Source organism: Oncorhynchus mykiss, chromosome 1 (assembly GCF_057628025.1).
Source record: "Oncorhynchus mykiss isolate SJ-2025 chromosome 1, ASM5762802v1, whole genome shotgun sequence".
Taxonomy (NCBI): Eukaryota; Metazoa; Chordata; class Actinopteri; order Salmoniformes; family Salmonidae; genus Oncorhynchus; species Oncorhynchus mykiss.
In genome coordinates this window covers 54,563,801-54,586,409 of record NC_143022.1, presented here as the reverse complement: position 1 = coordinate 54,586,409, position 22,609 = coordinate 54,563,801, and the positions used below count along the sequence as shown (strand labels likewise).

The 22,609-nt window shown below is 43.0% G+C and overlaps 1 protein-coding gene across 16 annotated transcripts in view; it reads left to right on the top strand.

The window, feature by feature from the left end:
* Window positions 1-22,609, top strand: part of LOC110524730 (non-muscle caldesmon) — a 55,160-nt gene that overhangs the window by 17,280 nt on the left and 15,271 nt on the right. For 2 of the 16 annotated variants that reach the window (XM_090233908.1, XM_021604642.3), the window contains exons 1-7: window positions 14,954-15,244; window positions 15,599-15,636; window positions 15,968-16,073; window positions 20,519-20,656; window positions 20,865-21,249; window positions 21,355-21,936; window positions 22,528-22,548. In XM_090233908.1, coding sequence (XP_090090034.1) covers window positions 16,000-16,073; window positions 20,519-20,656; window positions 20,865-21,249; window positions 21,355-21,936; window positions 22,528-22,548 — 1,200 coding nt within the window. In that variant the 5' untranslated portion in view covers window positions 14,954-15,244; window positions 15,599-15,636; window positions 15,968-15,999. Of the gene's footprint in view, window positions 1-14,793; window positions 15,245-15,598; window positions 15,637-15,967; window positions 16,074-20,518; window positions 20,657-20,864; window positions 21,250-21,354; window positions 21,937-22,527; window positions 22,549-22,609 lie in introns of those variants that run through there. The other 14 variants (XM_090233902.1, XM_021604632.3, XM_036979769.2 and 11 more) reach the window with 8 other exon arrangements.

The following is a 22,609-nucleotide window of genomic DNA, read 5'->3' as shown; positions in this document are numbered from 1 at the left end:
ACTGTACTCTACTGAACACTACTTTTCTTTACTGTGCTGTACTGTGTGCTACTGTATTGTACTCTACTGAACACTCTACTTTTCTTTACTGTACTGTACTGTGTGCTACTGTACTGTACTCTACTGAACACTACTTTTCTTTACTGTGCTGTACTGTGTGCTACTGTACTGTACTCTACTGAACACTCTACTTTTCTTTACTGTACTGTACTCTACTGAACACTCTACTTTACTGTACTGTACTCTACTGAACACTCTACTTTTCTTTACTGTGCTGTACTGTGTGCTACTGTACTGTACTCTACTGAACACTACTTTTCTTTACTGTGCTGTACTGTGTGCTACTGTATTGTACTCTACTGAACACTCTACTTTTCTTTACTGTACTGTACTGTACTGTGATGTCCAAACTTATGAAACATAGACATCTATGATTGATATAGATTTGATCCGGTCCGGACCAACCAAATTTGGTCTGGTTTGGGTGCAGAGCTCATTAGAATAATACCCAAACATAGTTCTACCTTTGTGTACCTATTCAGGATACATCACAATGAAGAGAATGACATTAATTATGCATTTCTGTATAGTACAGATCAAGGTCCCATGATGTCATTATGTTACTGGGTGTTGACCCACTTCGCTTACTGTAGTTCAATAACCAAAAGAGATCTTTTCAAACTCAAGGTGTCATGTCATAGCTGACACCCCATTCTTTCTGCAGACATCTTTGAATTTTAAGTAGAATTGGAGTAGAGATTTAACAGAGTTTTTGGAAAATGTGGTCACATAATAAAAAATAAAAAAAGATGATCAATTGCATCTGCCCTGTTCCTCAAGTAAATGTATTTTAGTACAAATGTCAGTGGCAATTGTTAAAAGTTAACTTCTGCATATACTGTAGGTGTATGATTTGTTAAACTTTGCAATCAATGGTATTTGCTTGGCATACATTTTAAAGTGAAAAAGTGAGTCACTGTTACTGTGGAATTGGTCAAAAGGCCCTGGTCAAAAGTAGTGAACTATATAGGGAATAGGGTGTCATTTGGGATTCAAGTTGTGTCTGCAGGGTTGCTCCGCCTCACCTCACAGGAGCACAGCAAATTATTTGTCACACCCTGGACATAGTTGGTCACACCCTGGACATAGCACAGATGGTAAGCTCAACTCCGCTGCCCCTGGGAGACTGGTCACTACCCAGGCGTAGGGCTGTAACCCCCGTCCATACCACCAGCTTACCGCGCCTCCCGGCGCCATCCAGTGCTACTGGTGTGGGGAGTCAGGCTAGCCTGGCTCAAAGCCCCCTCCCTACCTGCCTTAATCAGTCCCATTCCCCCCTTCCTCCCCATTGGATTCCATCATGACCAATTTCACTGTAGGCAGCTCGATGGTGAGAGATTTTGACCTGCCTACAGTCTGTGGACCGGCTAAGGTTCACTGTCACCCAGATGCCCGTGTCTGAGACATCAACTCCCTTCTGCCAACATTACTGTAATATTGGCACCATCGTCACTCACGTTGGGTTTAACGACATTCACTTTAGGCGATACTTGGAGCTGAGGGAGGATTACCCTAGTCTTTTAAAAACCCTTGTTCGCACAGGGAAGAGAATAATTATCTCTCCCGCTCTATCGAAGGGTTTTGGAACGTTTCAGCCCCCACGATGCCCTAAACGAGTAGCTCAAGGAACTTTGCAATAACAAGATTGTTTCCTTTTGTGACAAATTTGATTTGCTCTGGGAGCACCCAGCGCTTTATAAAAGAGAAGGGGTTCACCCTAACCGCAGGGGTTCCCGGATTATTTCCAGCAGCATTGGGCTGTTGCACGTAAACATAGCTGATTCAAATAATCAACTCATCATCAAGCGTTGATTCTTTGAATCAGCAGTGTAGTGCTAGGGCAAAAAAACTAAACATGTACCCCTTGAGTCCCCAGGACCGAGTTTGGGAAACGCTGCTTTAGATGCTGTGACATCCTGTGTGAAGATTGGGCTTGGGTGATCAGGTGACTTTAAACTTGTTATTGGTCAATGGTGGTTGGAAAAAGTTACACCTTCAGATATTATAAATGGAATTAAATCCCTTTGTTCAATCTCTTATCCTGTATCCTGTCATTGGAGGAAGGTGGTGTGATCAATTCTCATTTCCTCTGCTTCTAGGCATCTCTTTATTCATGATTTTTCTTATAAGTTAACCTTATGGTCTATTTGCCTAGAATAATGGCTGGCAATGCTTGTTAATGCCTTGTATGTGATTTAATTCATTTTACAATGTCATTAAATATCTGCTTTTAAGTATTCCACTCAGACCAATTCTTCCATCGTCAAAATCAAATACATTTTTATTGGTCGCGTACACAGTATTTAGAAGATGTTATTGCGGGTGTAGGAAGTGTTTGTGTTCCTAGCTCCAACAGTGCAGTAATATCTAATAATAGACAACAATATCAACAAATCTAAAAAAGTAAAAGAATGGAATTTAGAAATATAGGGACGAGCAATGTTAGAGTCTGGAGTATAAATATATACTACCGTTCAAAAGTTTGGGGCCACTTAGAAATGTCCTTGTTTTCCATTAAAAAATACATGAAATGAGTTGCAAAATGAATAGGAAATATAGTCAAGGTTATAAATAATGATTTTTAATTGATATAATAATTGTGTCCTTCAAACGTTGCTTTCGTCAAAGAATCCTCCATTTGCAGCAATTACAGCCTTGCAGACCTTTGGCATTCTAGTTGTCAATTTGTTGAGGTAATCTGAAGAGATTTCACCCTATGCTTCCTGAAGTACCTCCCACAAGTTGGATTGGCTTGATGGGCACTTCTTACATACCATATGGTCAAGCTGCTCACAGAACAGCTCAATAGGGTTGAGATTACACCATAATTTGCAAATAAATTCATTAAAAATCCTACAATGTGATTTTCTGGATTTTTTTCCCTCATTTTGTCTGTCATAGTTGAAGTGTACCTATGATGAAAATTACAGGCCTCTCATCTTTTTAAGTGGGAGAACTTGCACAATTGGTGCTGACTAAATACTTTTTTGCCCCACTGTATGTATATATATGATGGGATGCATAGACATTATGGACAATAGTATATCTGAAGAATACGTAGAATAGAATGGTATACAGTATGTACAGCAATAGTTAAATAGGATAGGCCATGACTAGAATACAGTATATACATGTACATATGAAGTGGGTAAAACAGTTTGTAAACATTTAAAACAAGACCAGTGTTCCATTATTAAAGTGACCAGTGTTCCATGTCTATGTACATAGGCAGTAGCCTCTAAGGTGCGGGGTTGAGTAAGCAGGTGGAAGTTGGCTAGTGACAGTGACTAAAGTTCATGGCAGGGTACTGGGCAGAGGCCGGCTAGTGGTGACTATTTAACATTCTGATAGCCTTGAGATATAAGCTGTTTTTCAGTCTCTTGGTCTCAGCTTTGATGCACCTGTACTGACCTCACCTTCTGGATGGTAGCGGGGTGAACAGGCCGTGGCTCGGGTCCTTGATGATATTTTTGGCCTTCCTGTGACATTGGGTGCTGTAGATGTCCCAGAGGGCAGACAGTGTGCCCCCGGTGATGCGTTGGGCAGACCGCACTACCCTCTGGAGAGCCCTGTAGTTGAGGATGGTGCTGTTGCCGTACCAGGCAGTGATACAGCCCGACAGGAGGCTCTCAATGGTGCATCTGTAAAGGTTTGAGGGTCTTAGGGACCAAGCTGAATTTCTTCAGCCTGCTGAGGTTGAAGAGGGGCTGTTGCAACTTCTTCATGACACTCTGTGTGGGTGGACCATTTCAGATGATCAGTGATGTGTACGCCGAGGAACTTGAAGCTTTTGAACTTCTCCACTGTGGCCCCGTCAATGCGGACGGGGACGTTCTCCCTCTCCTGAGTCCACGATCAGCTCCTTCATTTTGTTGATGCTGAGGGAGAGGGCCCTCACCTCCACCTGTGTCGTCTGCAAACTTGATGATTGAGTTGGAGACGTGCGTGGCCACGCAGTCATGGGTAAACAGAGAGTACAGGAGGGGGCTGAGCACGCACCCTTGTAGGGCCCCTGTGTTGAAGATCAGCGTAGTGGAGATGTTGCTGCAGACCCAGGGCCACAAGCTTAACGATGAGCTTGGAGGGTACAATGGTGTTGAAGGATGAGCTGTAGTCTATGTCATTCTTACATAGGCATTCCTCTTGTCCAGATGGGATAGGGCAGTGTGCAGTGCGATGGCGATTGCATCATCTGTGGATCTATTGGGGAGGTATGCAAATTGCAGTGGGTCTAGGGTGTCGGATAAGCTGGTCGGGTAGTCAACGTCAACTAATTGCCTAATGCTAGCTTGCATACTTGAATTATCTTTATCGAGCCAGATAACATTTTAATAGGCTAATTGTATAGTCTTATAATGGGTCGCTTGTGAGGTATACTGTCCATTCGAGAAAATATTCAGACCCCTGGACTTTTACCACATTTTGTTACATTACAGCCTTGTTCTAAAATTGATTGAATAAATAGAAAAGCTCATCAATCTACACACAGTACCCCGTAATGACAAAGTGAAAACAGGGTAAAAAAAAATAGAAATACTTTATTTACATAAGTATTCAGACCTTTGCTGTGAGACTTGAAATTGAGCTCAGGTGCATCCTGTTTCCATTGATCATCCTTGAGATGTTTCTACAACTTGATTGTTGTCCACCTGTGGTAAATTAAATTGATTACACATGATTTGGAAAGGCGCACACCTGTCTATATAAAGGTCCCACAGTTGACAATGCATGTCAGAGCAAAAACCAAGACATGGGGTTGAAGGAATTGTCCGTAGAGCTCTGAGACAGGATTATGTCGAGGCACAGATCTGGGGAAGGGTACCAAAAAAATGTCTGCAGCATTAAAGGTTCCCAAAAACACAGTGGCCTCCATCATTCTTAAATGGAAGAAGTTTGGAACCACTAAGACTCTTCCTAGAGCTGGCCACCCAGCCAAACTGAGCAATCGGGGGAGAAGGGCCTTGGTCAGGGAGGTGACCAAGAACCCGATACGCACTCTGACAGAGCTCCAGAGTTCCTCTGTGGAGATGGTTGTCCTTCTGGAAGGTTCTCCCATCTCTGCAGCACTCCACCAATCAGGCCTTTATGGTAGAGTGGCCAGATGGACGCCACTCCTCGGTAAAAAAAAAAAAGACAGTCCATTTGAAGTTTGCCAAAAGGGACCTTAAGGACTCTCAGACAGATTCTTTAGTCTGATGAAACCAAGCCTGAATGCCAAGCGTCACGTCTGGAGGAACCCTGGCACCATGCGTACAGAAAAGCATGGTGGTGGCAGCATCATGCTGTGGGGATGTTTTTCAGTGGCAGGGAATGGGAGACTAGTCAGGATCAAGGGAAAGATGAATGGAGCAAAGTACAGAGAGATCCTTGATGATGTCCTGAGTGCTCTGGAGCAGGTTCTCAGACTTTCAAATTCCAACAGGACAATGACCCTAAGCACATAGCCAAGACAATGCAGGAATGGCTTCAGGACAAGTTTCTGAATGTCCTTGAGTGGCCCAGCCAGAGCCCGGACCTGAACCCAATCGAACATCTCTTCTGCAGAGGAAAATGGGAGAAACTTCCCTAATACAGGTTTGACAAGCTTGTAGCATCATACCCAAGAAGACTCGAGGCTGTAATCACTCCCAAAGGTGCTTCAACAAATTACTGAGTAAATGGTCTGAATACTTATGTAAATGTAATTTTTCAGTATGTACACTGTACATTTTCAAAAACTTCTAAAAATCTCTTCATTTTGGGGTATTATGTGTAGATTGATGAGTGGGAACAAATTATCTATTTCAGAATAAGGCTGTAACGTAACAATATGAAAAAAGTTGAGGTGTCTAAATATTATCCGAATGCACCGTATACACTGAGTTTACAAACATTAGGAACACCTGCTCTTTCCATGACATAGAATGACCAGGTGAATCCAGGCGAAAGCCATGATCCCCTATTGGTGTAACCTGTTAAATCCACTTCAATCAGTGTAGATGAAGGGGGAGACAAGTTAAAGAAGGATTGTGTTTGTGTGCCATTGAGGTTTAAGGGTAAAACAAAAGATTTAAGTGCCTTTGAACGGGGTATGATAGTAGGTGCCAGGCGCACCAGCTTAAGTGTGTCAAGAACTGCAATGCTGCTGGGTTTTTCACGCTCAACACTTTCCTGTTTCTATCAAGAGTGGTCCACCACCCAAAGGACATCCAGCCAACTAAACTGTGGGAAACATTGGAGTCAACATTGGCCAGCATCACTGTGGAACGCTTTCGACGCCTTGTAGAGTCCATGCCCCGATGAATTTAGGCTGTTCTGACGGCAAAATGGGGTGCAAACACAATATTAGGAAGGTGTAATCTCCTCCAGTTGACTCGATGGAAGATCAGTCAACTTCTAGTGAATCTTTTGTTTTCATTTCAACAACTTTCAAAATGATGTGTTGGATGCATTGCTTAAGATTGATGTAAAGTCAGATTTTGGAGTCAGGAGCCATGTTTCCATTCCATTGGCAACAGATTTTCTGCATAAAAACATTTTCCCATTAGAGAAGTATTTCCATCAAATTGAGGCGCTGACGTAGTGCACATAAAAATAACTGTTGCCGTTAAAAATTGCCATGTGCCAAGTAGAAAATACAAGTCATCACACTGGTTTAGACATTGGCAATACTCTCAAACATTGGATTTCTATTCAGTTATTGTTATTTTGAGAGACAATGTATAGACAGACTGAACACTAAGTATATCTTCAATGTTGCTTTCTGTAGGGGAGTCAAAAACACTGCCAGAACTATCACCTTCTTAAACTAACATTTGGTTTAAAAAGGTTGCGCTCTGGCAAATATACACTTGAGTTTGATATGTTGAAGTGGTTACAGGCCTCTTCCGGACTGCTCGGGTTTTAAGCCTCTGTTACTGTATATGGTGTTGGTCATTGTGAAATCTAAACCAGAATACACTAGTGCCCTGCTGTAATGCATTGTGCTGTCCTTGTGGCCCCCTCTTAAGATCAGATATCAAAGATAAAACATGTAATGGGACTGCAGCACTGAAGTAGACCATCTATAACTGGGTAGACATCCTACATTACCATATAAGGCTACGTTTAAAGGCATTTAAAGGCCCACTCCTTCAAAAAACAACAAAATGGCAGTGCCACTGCTTGGTTTGCTATAAGGCTGATTGATCGCTGTGGATGTTGAGATTGGTGTGATTTCATAAACCTTCGCTGTTCAGTCCTGTCACTCCTCTCTGAGCACATATTTCACCACTGGAATTGAAAGTTGTCGCTTGTCAACGTGAGTAGGGACAGCAAACAAGGGGGCGGAATAGGCAGTCGTATGAAGAGTGATGATAAGTCACATGACCCACACATGACCCAGAGCTCACACAGGGGCGATTTTAGTATGTAAATCTTGGGGGGCAAAAAAATACAAAATAAAATGCGGATGCATGCCAGCAAAGCCACTAGACAACACAACACATTTCAATGAAATTACGTTGAACCACTGTGGGAATAGACGTTGAATTGAAAGTCTGTGCCCAGTGGGTTCTCTGATTCTGCTGCGACTATTTCTGTCTCCAGTACTAGAATCTTACAGATCTATTGGGTACATTAAACATTCATGTGGATCTATTTGTTTATAAATTGCTCTTAGATATACTCAAACTGCAGCACTTGATTCACTGATATGCTTAAATTGTCTGGAAAGAAATCCCAGCATGATGTCTTCCAGAGCTTTGTGTTCTAATTGAACAGATGCAAGTAGCACCTCCCCATTTGACTCCGTTTCAAAAACTTTTCTTCATACTAAACACTACCCAGGCCACACTAGTGAGACAGCCGGGAAAGGAAGTGCCCCGAGTGAAACCGTGAAAGACGGCTTGCCTGCTCCTTTGGCTTTGCTTTTGTCAAACCCTGATCTGTTTCACCTGTCTTTGTGATTGTCTCCACCCCCCTTCAGGTGTCACCCATCTTCCCTTGTGTATTTATACCTGTCTGCGACAGTTTGTCTTGTATGTTCAAGTCAACCGAGCGGGTTGTGTCTCAGTGCTTGCTTTTTCCAGTCTGTCTTTTCTCGCCCTCCCGGTTTTGACTCTGAGCCCGCCTGCCTCTTGACTGGTACCTCTGCCCCCTCTGGATTACAAATCTCGACCTGAGCCTGCCTGCCGTCCGGTACTGTTGCCCCACCTCTGGTTTTCTGACCCCTGCCTGCCTTGACCTGTCCATTGCCTGCCCCTGTTTAGAATATTAAACTATTGTTTATTCGACGTGGTCTGCATCTGGGTCTTCCCTTCATACATGATAGTTTTGCCATGTAACAAGCTAACTGCACTAACTGTACTATTGTGACTTAAGTTGAGTATGCTTATTGGTCATAGTACGAATAGTTAGTATGCCTAAAGATCCTGGATGTCGTACTAAATTCACCAAAATACGAAGTATACAAGCAGTGGACACTTTCTGTGCTTATTTCTTAACTTATTTGAAAAGCCATTACTTTATTACATTGCGCAACATTAACATTTGTTAGAATTAGTTAAAGCAGTGAATTTGTACCTGCTCTCGTTGGACTTCGGCTGCACGTTCTGCCATTTTCTTCAAATCTGAAAAGTTGGCGAAGCCACGCCCATTTTCTTAAAATGCCATTATGGGCCTTAAAAGCACAGAAAGTGTCCACTGCTTGTATACTTCGTATTTTGGTGTATAGTCATTGTGCATTCTCAATGGACATTGTTAATTCTGGCTATCTGCTCTGATTTCAGAGCACTCTCGCCTGAGTGTGCCAGAGCAGTTATATATAACTGATGCTTTTTTGTATGCGCAACACTCATTGAGTGTCAGTAAATGTTGGCAAAAAGGCGTAATTAAATTGTTGCCTCAAGCACACATAAAAACAGCCTAACAAGCTCTGCTAGAGATGAACATGGTCGGAGTGAGGTGTTCTTTCATTTGTCTGGAAGTAGCTAGCAAGTTATCCAGTTTGCTTGGGTGCTTGACTGCCTTTGTGAGGTCAGAATGCTCGGATCAACCCTACTCCTCGGCCAGAGCGTCCAGTGTGCGCTCTGAGGGCGAAACGCTCTGAATTTTAGAACTGACAATATGACAATGCTCTTAATTTACTGAACGCCCAGTGCACATTCTGGCACTCCAGAATGAATTTACGAACACACCCAACTTCCAGTAGACAGGTGGAGTGCTAGTACGCTCAACTGAAAGGATACCATTCGTTTACAGTATACTAAAATGAACTAATAGTATGTAGTATACAGTATGGGTATTCGAACACAGCTACAATAGAGAAAAGGCACAAAGCAGTCAAATATACAGGTAATGGCCAAAACAATGGAAGCACTGGAGTAATGCAGGCTGTATCACAACCGGCTGTGATTGGTATTCCCATAGGGCTGTGCACAATTGGCCCAGTGTTGCTCGGGTTTGGCCGGTGTAGGCTATCATTGTAAATACGAATTTGTTCTTAACTGACTTGCCTAATTTAAAAAAAACGTAAAATAAAATACATTATAATGCTCCCATCCAATGTTCTTGCTAAACTGCGCGCGTGCACGACAGCGCACCTCCAAGACTGCGGTGCAGAAGAAATGCCATGCTACGCAGAGATGCAAGAGATTGAACTGAATTCGCCCGATTAGTTTGCACTATATAGATCGTTTTTCCTGTGATCGAATCAAAAAATATCAGCCTCTTATCAGTGCAACAAACCTGAACAAATCTAAGATTGCGTCTGTGGTTTTGTTGTAGGCAGAGCTAGATCGCAACAGAGCAGAATTCTTTGGCGGGGGTTGTCCACGAGCAGTCTTTCAATCATCCTCGAGTTTATGCGCTTTTCACATCGGTTGAAGATCAACATTTGTTTTTATTCTTTGCTAGTTAGGGAGTTATTATCCCAGTTATAGATAAGTATAGGACAGCAATGAGTTACTGCTTCCTACAAGAGCATGACACGTGTAGGCTATATTTCAAGCTGTCTTTGAAAAGCCAGTCAGGTAAAAAGCTTAGGTCTTAATTAAAGGGGCAGGGTTGTATTTGGAGACAGGTTTGAATATGCAAATAAGCCAATAGGCAGAGGGGGTAGACCCCATTGTCCAAATCTCTGTATGGTAATAATAATTAAACGTCTCATGCAATCTAAGCCTGCATTGAACACTACATATAGACTACTGAAGGCTATTTCATAGAAATCAAAAGATATTTCCATGTGAAAATGTAATGGGATTTGCTCCATTGGGTTGGTTGGCAAGCCTACATTATGCTCAAATAGCTACAATAGCCTATTGGTTACTGTCTAAAACTGTAAGGGTGCAGCCTCAGTCTTCATTGTAAACACGCCTCGGAAGTTGCACAAAATTCTCACAGCATTCAAGATTCCGCTCACAAGATCTAAATTAGCTCAGTGTCCCCCAGAATTTGAGGAAACAATGCCCCCATCCACAGGACACGAGTGGTCACTGAATGGTTTGATGACCATGAAATTGGCACATGAGCACACCATCATCAAATGATGGAATTTATTATGGAACAATGGTGTCGCATCCCTCCCATAGAGTTCCAGACACTTGTAGAATCTGTGCCAAGGTGCATTAAAGCTGTTCTGGCTCGTAGTGGCCCGATGGCCCTATTAAGACACTTTATGTTGGTGTTTACTTTATTTAGGCAATTAGCCTACTTGTACACACTCCACTATTCCAACTTATGGAGTTTTGATGTATCCTTCCAGAAATATTATTAGGTATTACTGTATCATTATTATTTTATGGACTAGGGTTTGTCATACAGCCAAGCACGAATTGAAAATGATCGCAGCCTCTCCCTTCTTAAAAGCATATATTCTAGGATGTTTTTAAAAAATCCACAGGGAACTGGAGCCGCAAACAAAAACGAGACGTTTTGATTTATTTTTATTAGCTGTTCTATGCCAACATTTTCTGGAAGTGAACTGCTTGCTTCGTGACTACTCTTTTCTCGCACACCCTTACTCTGTTCTTCTCACAGTAGACATTACAGGCAGTAAACTGCTTGCTTCGTAACTACTCTTTTCTCCCACACCCTTACTCTGTTCTTCTCACAGTAGACATTACAGGCAGTAAACTGCTTGCTTCGTGACTACTCTTTTCTCCCACACCCTTACTCTGTTCTTCTCACAGTAGACATTACAGGCAGTAAACTGCTTGCTTCGTAACTACTCTTTTCTCGCACACCCTTACTCTGTTCTTCTCACAGTAGACATTACAGGCAGTAAACTGCTTGCTTCGTGACTACTCTTTTCTCGCACACCCTTACTCTGTTCTTCTCACAGTAGACATTACAGGCAGTAAACTGCTTGCTTCGTGACTACTCTTTTCTCGCACACCCTTACTCTGTTCTTCTCACAGTAGACATTACAGGCAGTAAACTGCTTGCTTCGTAACTACTCTTTTCTCCCACACCCTTACTCTGTTCTTCTCACAGTAGACATTACAGGCAGTAAACTGCTTGCTTCGTAACTACTCTTTTCTCGCACACCCTTACTCTGTTCTTCTCACAGTAGACATTACAGGCAGTGAACTGCTTGCTTCGTAACTACTCTTTTCTCGCACACCCTTACTCTGTTCTTCTCACAGTAGACATTACAGGCAGTAAACTGCTTGCTTCGTGACTACTCTTTTCTCCCACACCCTTACTCTGTTCTTCTCACAGTAGACATTACAGGCAGTAAACTGCTTGCTTCGTAACTACTCTTTTCTCGCACACCCTTACTCTGTTCTTCTCACAGTAGACATTACAGGCAGTAAACTGCTTGCTTCGTAACTACTCTTTTCTCCCACACCCTTACTCTGTTCTTCTCACAGTAGACATTACAGGCAGTAAACTGCTTGCTTCGTGACTACTCTTTTCTCCCACACCCTTACTCTGTTCTTCTCACAGTATACATTACAGGCAGTGAACTGCTTGCTTCATAACTACTCTTTTCTCCCACACCCTTACTCTGTTCTTCTCACAGTAGACATTACAGGCAGTGAACTGCTTGCTTCGTGACTACTCTTTTCTCCCACACCCTTACTCTGTTCTTCTCACAGTAGACATTGCTGGCAGTGAACTGCTTGCTTCGTGACTACTCTTTTCTCCCACACCCTTACTCTGTTCTTCTCACAGTAGACATTACAGGCAGTGAACTGCTTGCTTCGTGACTACTCTTTTCTCCCACACCCTTACTCTGTTCTTCTCACAGTAGACATTACTGGCAGTGAGCAGAGCGACTGTCAACTTAATGTGAATTTACAGTAGAGGGAGCTGTCAATGACATGCCAAGTCAGTATCAGGATTATGTCAAAATAGAATACACAGGTACTTTACAAAACCATAACAGGTTGTGATTACCTTGTTTGATTACCTTGTTTGTCTATGCTATTAGAACTCTTTGAAGGTAACGGATGGAATTTGATAAATTAGCTACTACTAAGGGAAACACTGCTTTGAAGATACAATACCACTAAGGAATAAGTGTCCATTTATTTCCAGTGTTGTGGTTCCGGCATTACCAAAGCATGCCTGGTCTATTCATGTCAGAAGTACACATGTACTCCAGCTGAGTAATTCAATGAAAGGCTGAAGGCACTAGCCCATAAATCCCTTCTTTCAGCATCTGTTTATTCCTCATCGACTACTCTATTCTTGTATCTGCCAATCGAGTCTCTTCACAGTGGAAGCAGACTCTCTCTGAAAAAACACAACCTCCAATTAACAGCCTAAGTCAGTAAGTCACTTATGAACATAGAATTATCAAATTTGTACGCCAGATAATGTTCAGCTATTATTGTGGTGTATAATTTAAGAAATGGGGCTGCTCTGACAGATCTCAGTTCAAATTAAATCAAGTTGTATTAGCCACATGCGCCGAATACAACAGGTGTAGACCGCACAGTGAAATGCTGACTTACGAGCACATAACCAACAATGCAGTTATAAAAAATATGGATAAGAATAAGAAAGAAAAAAAGTAACAAGTAATTAAAGAGCAGCAGTAAAATAACAATAGCGGGGCTATATACAGGGGGGTACTGGTCCAGAGTCAATGTGCGGGGGCACCGGTTAGTTGAGGTAATATGTACATGTAGGTAGAGTTATTAAAGTGACTATGCATAGATAATTACAACAGAGAGTAGCAGCGGTATAAAAGATGGGGGGGGGGGGGGGGGGGGGGGCAATGCAAATAGTCTGGGTAGCCATTTGATTGAGTGTTCAGGAGTCTTATGGCTTGGGGGTAGAAGCTGTTTAGAAGCTTCTTGGACCTAGACTTGGCACTCCGGTACCTCTTGCCCGTGCGGTAGCAGAGAGAACATCCTATGACTAGGGTGGCTGGAGTCTTTGACAATTTTTAGGGCCTTCCTCTGACACCGCCTGGTATAGTGGTCCTGGATGACAGGAAGCTTTGCCCCAGTGATGTACTGGTCCATACGTACTACCCTCTGTAGTGCCTTGCGGTCGGAGGCCGAGCAGTTGCCATACCAGGCAGTGATGCAACCAGTCAGGAGGATGTTCTCGATGGTGTAGCTGTAGAACCTTTTGAGGATCTGAGGACCCATGCCAAATCTTTTCAGTCTCCTGAGGGGGAATAGGTTTTGTCATGCCCTCTTCACGACTGCCTTGGTGTGCTTGGACCATGTTAGTTTGTTGGTGATGTGGACACCAATGAACTTGAAGCTCTCAACCTGCTCCACTGCAGCCCCGTCGATGAGAATGCCCGGTCCTCATTTTCCTGTATTCCACAATCATCTCCTTTGTCTTGATCATGTTGAGGGAGAGGTTGTTGTCCTGGCACCACACGGCAAGGTCTCTGACCTCCTCCCTATAGGCTGTCTCGTCGTTGTCGGTGATCTGGCCTACCACTGTTGTGTCATCTACAAACTTAATGAGGGTGTTGGAGTTGTGCCTGGAGCTCTATCAGCCAGCCAGTAAGAGTTTTTTCATTTGTAAGTTGTAAGGTTTTTACAGGCTTACAGTGTTACACAATGGACTGCACTTCACTAAATGACCCCCTGGCCTGCCAGGCTATACCATCCTAAGTACAGATGTATTTATCATGAACTAACAGTGTTTTATAGATATTTAGTAAATATGCTTTGGCAGAGATACCCATTGTAATATTATCCCTTTAATATCTTTTGTTGTGTACGATATGTAATGCATTTTCAGATGCTCTTTTCCCCCCTTTCTGGCAAGATAAGTGTGTTCATGATGAGAAAAATAGATACCCACACACTTTTGAAGAGTTGAAAAAGTCCAAAACCAAGGCTGTAAATGCTAAAATACTTCCGTTTGTTTTTCTTTCTCATAATGACATTATGGCATTATGTGAATGCCATAGACAATGGCTTCTGCAGCACAGAGGGAGAGGGAAGGAAGTGAATCGAGGGAATACAATCTGCAACCCTGTATAGTACTGTCCTGGGGCCGTACTGTATCTTCTTGGCATGTTTGTGTCTTTCCTGTCTCTGCCCCGACCCTGGTCCACTCTGTGGGCTGGAAAATCAGTTGCCGGGTAGTTTTGGCTACTCAGAGGAAGTGAAGGCCTCTGAAACAATCTAGGAGCCTGCCTGCCTGCTTGCCTTCCTGCTTGGCTGCCTGCTTGGCTGCTGCCTGCCTGCCTTTAGCACCCTATTCCAACCAGCACTGCTGAGTTTAGCTAACCAGTGACAGCTCTGTAAACACAAGCAGGCTAAAAAGAAAATGTAGATACTGTAGGAGGGAGGTAGAGAATGGTGAGCGAAGGAGCGAGAGAGAAAGGTAGAGGGAAAGAGGGGTTGAGAGAGAGGCAGAGATGGAAACAAAAAATAGAAAAAAGAGGGGGATAGACGGAGAGCTAGAGGGAGAGAGGGGAAGAGACATCAGGAGCGTGTGAAAAGGAGAAGGCAAAACAAGAGAAAATAGTTTGAGTAAGATAGTCTGCGCAAGACAGAGAGAGAGGAAGGGAGGGAGCAAGCAAGAGAGTAAGGAGGGAGGGAGGCTGAGCAAGAGAGAGAGAGGGAAGAGACAGGCTTTGCCTTTTCTGGTAGTTATAGTTGCTGAAAGAGCAAGCAGGAATTCTTTGTGCTGTAGCAGAGAGAGCTGAGATATAAACCAGACTGTGGAGTTGATATACTGAGAGAGGAGGGAGTGCTGCCCATGAACTAAACCTAAGCGTCCGCTACTCACTACAGCTAAGGTATTGTATAGCTATGGGATTTTTTCCCCTACTATTCAGTAGCCCATAGAGAGCCAGGGAATGTCATAATGCTGAGTGTTGAATGCTTCTTGGGTGGTCCTACTTCGAGTCATGTCCAGTGAATGTTAGTGTGTTTCTGTGTTGACTGGGGAGCTTATCTTGTGTTTTGTCTTTACTTTGTGCCTGTTTTGTTTGATAGACTTCCCATCCCAGTTAGCCTAGTTAGTCCCAGAGAATTGTGATTGGAATGATGATGATAATGATTATGATATTTCATCAGATTTCTATTTATTCATATTATTTATTTGATTTCTATTTCTATATATTTATTTCTGATATTTCTTGCGGCTTTAGGTGTGACAACTAAGAGCTCTGATGTAAGAAAAGCAGGGGTTGGTTATACCGCAGCAGTTTTAAGCACCCAAATGTTTGTGCAGGTCTTTACGGTGTCATGCTACTTAATGTGAATGAGTTACAGGCACTTAATCACCAATGATGTCACTGTCAGGGTTCTTCTGATGTAAGGTCAAAGGTTATGTCATTTGGAGTTAAACATTGAAAGTGTTGAGGCTAGATTTGGCATTTTCCCTCACGGCATCAATGAAAACCTTTTTGCACGTCCTCATTTCAGCATACTGACCTCTGTACAGAGACTTACAGCATAGAAGTTGTGTACATGTGTAATGATGTTTAACTTTACCAGTCTGTGTTGTTTTCTTTCAGTCTGAACACAGAAGAAACGCTCCCAGGCCACCATGGATGACGACTTTGACCAGCGCATGGAATTGAGGAGGCAGAGGCGTGAGCAAATGCGTCTAGACGCAGAGAAGTGAGTGACCTGTCTGTCTAACGCACACACAAACATGCATTTACACACACACATTTACACACACACATTTACACACACACACACACACACACACACACACACACACACACACACACACACACACACACACACACACACACACACACACACAAACATGCATTTACACACACACAAACATGCATTTACACACACACACAAACATGCATTTACACACACACACATTTCACTGACGGTCTACACCTGTTGTTTACAAAGTATTTGACAAATAAAATGTGATTTGATCTAATATGGTGGATGAGTGGATGAGCTTTAAACCCAAATGTGTGCTCTCCTCCAGTTAAGCCCATTGCCTCATCTGAACCCAGTAAGAGTTCTCTGATCTCTTTGCCAAATTCATACTTCTCACTGGGCATTTTTACTCGTAAACCTCATTAAGCATTTATTGTATCTATGGTCATGCAGGTACACTTGTATGCACACACAGGATAACAGGAGAAGTCATTCCAGACAGCTTTGGGCCCGTCTCCTATCCCCCGACATCAATCTGATTTGTTAGTTTCAGTGGTGTCCAATTCTATTCGAAACCTGACTGTTTGACTGACTGACTTACTGCACACAAACAAACAAACTCTATAAATGTTCTATTTTGGCAGTGGGTTTGTTTTTGGCTCCTAGAGGCTTCCATTTCTTCAGATTTTAGGGTTGCTCATCTCTTAGTTGCTTGCTATAAGGTACTGTTGTTTGTTTTGTATGGGCAACCATCACTCTACATCAGCTTCTAAGTCGTTCTAACTTGAACAGATGCAGGCTTGCCTAGATGTCCATCTTGTTCTGTGTCGCCATTGGCAGGCGATCAATCGATTCTGCTTATGATTAAACCTTATGTATTCCTTTACACTTTCCATTGTTTAGGAAATCTGCTTTTTACTGTGAATATATCCGTTTGCTATAATCTAACATTCAGAAACACAAGTGGATTTGTCATGCTGATGAATGTCGTATTATGGATGTTTTATGGAGAATAAATTGACAGCATTCGAGGTTTGTTTGAATGAGACTGCCGATTCCTTGGTATGCAGTGTTTACATTGTGCAGAGTCATGAGGCACTTTCCCTTCCTCCTGAACCTCCCATAGTCCAGCAGCCATATATGGGCTTGTAGACAGATAATGACCAGTTGTGCTTGTACAATTTGAGTGTGTGTACAGTGTGTGTGTGTTGATGTGTTAGCACCTTTTTTTCCCCCGAAGAGTGTACCATCTAGAACCTAAAAGGTTTCTTCGGCTGTCCCCATAGGAGAACCCTTTGAAGAACCCCTTTTGGTTCCAGGTAGAACCCATTTGAGTTCCATGTAGAACCGTTCTACGTGGAACCCAAAATAATTATATCTGGAACAAAAAGGGTTCTAAACTGGAACCAAAAAGGGTTCTCCTATGGAGACAGCCAAAGAATCCTTTCTGGAACCATTTTTGTCTAAAAATATATCCAAGCATGTGTGTGAGTGTATGCGTGAAAGCACAGTATATGTACTGTAATTGTTTCTGTCTTTGTCTGAGCATATCCATGTGTTGGCCCAGCAGGCCCTGTGCAGTAGACAGAAACAGACAGAAGACTTGGATGTAGCGGCAGGCTGAAGTGATGACTGCTTAATGAGCTCGATTGCTTTGCTCATTCATTAGTGAACAGATTGGCTGGGCTGTTTGGAGAGTTCAGACCTCCGTGTGTGTGTGTGTGTGTGTGTGTGTGTGTGTGTGTGTGTGTGTGTGTGTGTGTGTGTGTGTGTGTGTGCGTGCATGCGTGTGTCTGTGGAATTTAAGGGTGGGTACAATCGTTCCCAGACAAAGTCACGGATTACTGCAATGCATCATCTAAGCTGCCACTGTGACCACGCCTAAATGTCAGTTTGGATCTAGAGGCTTTCGTCCAGCGAAGAGGAATGGTTCTATTGCTCAGCAGGAAGTACGGCCAGTGTGTGGGTGTGTGAGAGAGGGAGAGAGAGAGAGAAAGAATAGAAAGGGTGCAGGGAAAGAGAGCGATTCAGTAGTTTAGCTGCGAGTTTGGCCACCATAATGCAGTGGGGTTCTGCAATCGCGGTGTGTGAAAACATCTGTAGTGCTGCGCGTGTGCTGGACGGATCAAAAGGAAAAGTTCATTGAAATTGATGTCTTCAAAATCCCAGCCTCTCTGCAGAATAAAGAACAGATTTGTCACATTTCAGTCTGTCTTTATACTGTAGACTTGGTTTAAAACATGTCCAGAAGAGACCAAGTATTCCCAATTGGAGCGTGAGTATCAATCTAAAAGTTTCACATCTCCGTCAACAGTCGAATGGAATAGGCTGTAAATGACAGCATCTGTATTGTTGGGTACCGGGGGCTGTGAGAAGTGATCACTTTGTATGTCACTCTCTGTTTAATGAAGGAGACAACGGTCGGTGCATTGTTTGTTTGCTCATGGATGAAACTACAGCCCATTGCATGTACGGTATCTACAGTATTATCTGAAGTCCCATCAGCCCCTGCTCTGACTGTGGTCTGAAGGGCGGGCCTGCAGTTTTCTCACAGTCCGGCTCCTGCCCTGCATTTCCTGTGCAGCCTCACACACACGGAGCCTCGCTGCAGCACGGCCTGGGCCCGAGGACACGTTGTAGACGCTGGGATGTTTTGACTGCTGTTTTAATTTCAGAGCTGACAACTTGAGTCTCTTTCTCCCTCTCTTCCCCTCCCCAATTGTTATAATCTGTAACATATCAACATGAGTATGTACAGTATGATGGTATTCTTGAAGAGAAATACTGATGGTTCAGAGCAACCTTTGTCATTCGGAAAACCTGCGCACTTCCTCTCCTCCCCAGCATCTGTAAATCATTGAGTGTGTGTATACACACAACATGACCAAAAGTATGTGGACACCTGCTCGTCGAACATCTCATGCCAAAATTGTGGGCAATAATGTCTAGTTTCACTCATGCTGCCAAACATACCCTCGTAAAACTGACTATCCTACCCATCCTTGACTTCAGCGATGTCATTTACAAAACACTCTACTCAGCAAACTGGATGTAGTCTATCACAGTGCCATACGTTTTGTTACCAAAGCCCCATATACTACCCACCACTGCGACCTGTATGCTCTCGTTGGCTGGCCCTCACTACATATTCGTCGCCTAGAAGTATGCTAATATGGGCGATTGTTAATGGACCACTTGATAGCTACAACATTTTGTAGTTTTAAGGTTAATAAAAAATTTAAAAAATGAAATGTGGTCCACATTAATGTGTCATTCAATGTATTGTTATCATGATAATTCAGTGAAGTTATCGTGATATGGATTTTGGTTTCTCTTTATCTTGGCTGGGAGTCCAGTTGATGAGCATTGTGCTCCCTCTGGGGCTCTCCCTATTCTCTCTCTCTTTCATCTCGGTGACGTGTTGATTCACAACACATACATACCTGTGTGTGTTATCAGTCTGACCTTCCTCCACCACGACACTATGCATCCATCCATCCATCCATCCATCCGCCATATCTGTAATTGCTCTGGAGGTCAGATCACTGGGAGACAACATGGTGGATCAGTACAGGGTCACGTGTTTGACTGACGAGACCTGATAATTCATCTTTGAATAGTTTGTGAGACCGTCGGCACTACTGTGCAGTGTAAGGTCTATGGCTGGATCATCTCTCTCAAAGCAGTACGAGACTGTTGGTTAGACGGATGAGCAGTCTGAACTTTTTCTTTGTGAATGCTTGCAATAGGGTCTGTAGTGTAAACCCATCTACAAATGAATCTGTTTAAGACAGCTCTTTTAAAAGCTGTGGCTGTATCTACAGTAAGGTGTCTTAAAGACGTGTATGTACTCTATATAATCACACTTTGGGACATAAGGATTAGGCCATGACTACATGGCAGATTTAGTGTTGAATAAAGAACGGAGATGGAATTAGGCTCTTCTCAGCCCAACATACTGTATGTTTGTACCTGCCTATATACACACAATTTACATTCACCTCCCATGTAGATAACTGTAACAGAGACCAAGTCCAGTACATCACTTCTCTCTGCTTCCCTATCTCCATGTTTGGTTAAAGACCAAGATTGCATCCCAAATGGGACCCTATTCCCTATATAGAATTAGTAGGGAATAGGGTGCCATTTGGGACACAATGTAAGTAACTCCCCAGGGTGGAAATAAATGTCCGGAAGCTTATAAATGTCCCTCTGTAAAACGCTTGATGAAACAAAAACTTGATTTCTTACAATTGTTAGGTGAACCACTATAGGTGAAAATAATTGTAGTGATGGTTTGGTATGTATGGGAATCCTAATGATATGCAATAGTCATTGGGATAATATCAGTCATTTGTATGGCAGTAATAATTGTATGGCAGTAATAATTGTACGCTAACATCTCCCATTTATGTGTACGTCTTGGCTTGTTTCAGGGGCTTCAGCACAACTGATGATGATGAGGAGGTGGCTCGCGAGCGTAGGAGAAACGCTCGTGAGGAACGAATGAAAAAGGCGGAGATGGAGGAGTCTAGCAGCAGCACCGTGACAACAGAGGTCAACAACACTCACAGGTAGAGAACACAGGACACCCAGAACATGAACAAATCCTTGAAAACCAAAATGTCTTCTACAAATTGTAGGTAGAACCACCCCATTCTCCCTACTGAACAAGACCCTGATCTGTAGAAAGAACCCATCTGGTAACAATAATATAAGTTCCAGTGTTAACCAATAGCTTGTCTACAACTAATTCATTCTGTTTTCCCCTCCACTCCACAGTGTGACAGAGTCCTCCTCCACCGGTGCAGAGGTGAGCTCCTCAGCAGGTGATGGGGATGACGTGGTACTCCTGGACCGCCTGGCCAAGCGGGAGGAACGCAGACAGAAGAGGTTGAAAGAGGCACTGGATAGACAGAAGGAGTTCGACCCAACCATCACCGATGGTAATGAGAACAGCCAGGAGGAGACCTTCCCTAGCGGCCGCCACCGAGGCACAGAGGAGGAGAAGGAGGAGAAACCAGCCCAGGAGGAAGTAACCACCAACTCCTGGAGTAGAGAGGAGGAGAAGGAGGTGAAAGAAGAGGAGGCGACGCCAAAGGAGGAAGAGCCTGAACCCGTCACAGAGCCTGAGAAAGCTGAGATGGTGGAGGAAGAGAAGAAAGAGGTAAAGTATGACTTCCTAGATTAACGTTAAAGGGCATAAATGTTGGATGGGAGGTTTTGTATTTACAGGAAGTTATATTGACACAAAATGTACTTTATCTCATAGGAAGACGTTGAAGAAACACAAATAGTACAAGAGAAATTTATTGAATTTGTTGTACCCGCTGCACCACTACAAGAGTGCGGGTTTGAAATATCAATTATGCCCAAGATGGCAGTAGAGGATAAATCTGTTGATGAGATAGCTAAGAAAGAAGAGGAAGAGAAAGCTGCAAAACTTAAAAAAGAAGAGGAAGAGAAAGCTGCAGAACTTAAAAAAGAGGAAGAGAAAGCTGCAGAACTTAAAAAAGAGGAAGAGAAAGCTGCAGAACTTAAAAAAGAGGAAGAGAAAGCTGCAGAACTTAAAAAAGAGGAAGAGAAAGCTGCAGAACTTAAAAAAGAGGAAGAGAAAGCTGCAAAACTTAAAAAAGAGGAAGAGAAAGCTGCAGAACTTAAAAAAGAGGAAGAGAAGGCTGTAAAACTGAAGAAAGAGGCTGAAGAAAAAGAAAAAGCTGTAAAACTGAAGAAAGAGGCTGAAGAAAAAGAAAAAGCTGCAAAACTCAACGAAGAAAAAGCTGCAAAACTCAAGAAAGAAGCTGAAGAGAAAGTAAAAAAATCTAAGCAAGCAGAGGAAAAAAAGAAAGCTGAGGTATCAGTGTGACTTTTAGGGTGATTCACATCCTGGATAACTCCAATGTTCCTCATATATCTACTGTGTCATAATACAGTACGCTCAATAATACAGTTATATTCAATATATTTTAATTGACACATGTGGAGGATATATTTGGGTTATCCAGGTTTTGCTGCGTTTTACATCTTCACTGTTTGGGCCACTTCCATATCCACATTCTCCCATGCTTTAAGGTGTGGTCACAGATCACAGAGTGGTCAAGATGTGTTGCTTTGCATCATTGAGAACTTGGGCAGTTGTGTCCTAGTCTGGTCCCAGATCTGTTTGTTCTGTCCTGCCAATTCCTATGATCATTGTCATGCCAAACTGAGCCATAGAAGTTGGCACAAACAGATCAGCAACCAGGCTAAGTTATGTCACAGTGTTGTCACAGTGTGTGTGTCTGTGGTCAGCATCAACGTACATCTGCATTGCTCTCACCTTGCAGGCTGCAGTGGGACACCATTGTATGGCAATTTGCCTGGCTTCTACAGTTCGCATATGTAGATAGATGCCACAGTTATCTGACTTCCCTTGTTATGTTTCCCTGTGTTCCTGCCCACCAAGGAGGAAAAGTCCAAAAAACGGGTAAGATCAAGTGGAAATGTCGACTCAAATAGAAATATTATGTCGGTGATGATCTAAATCA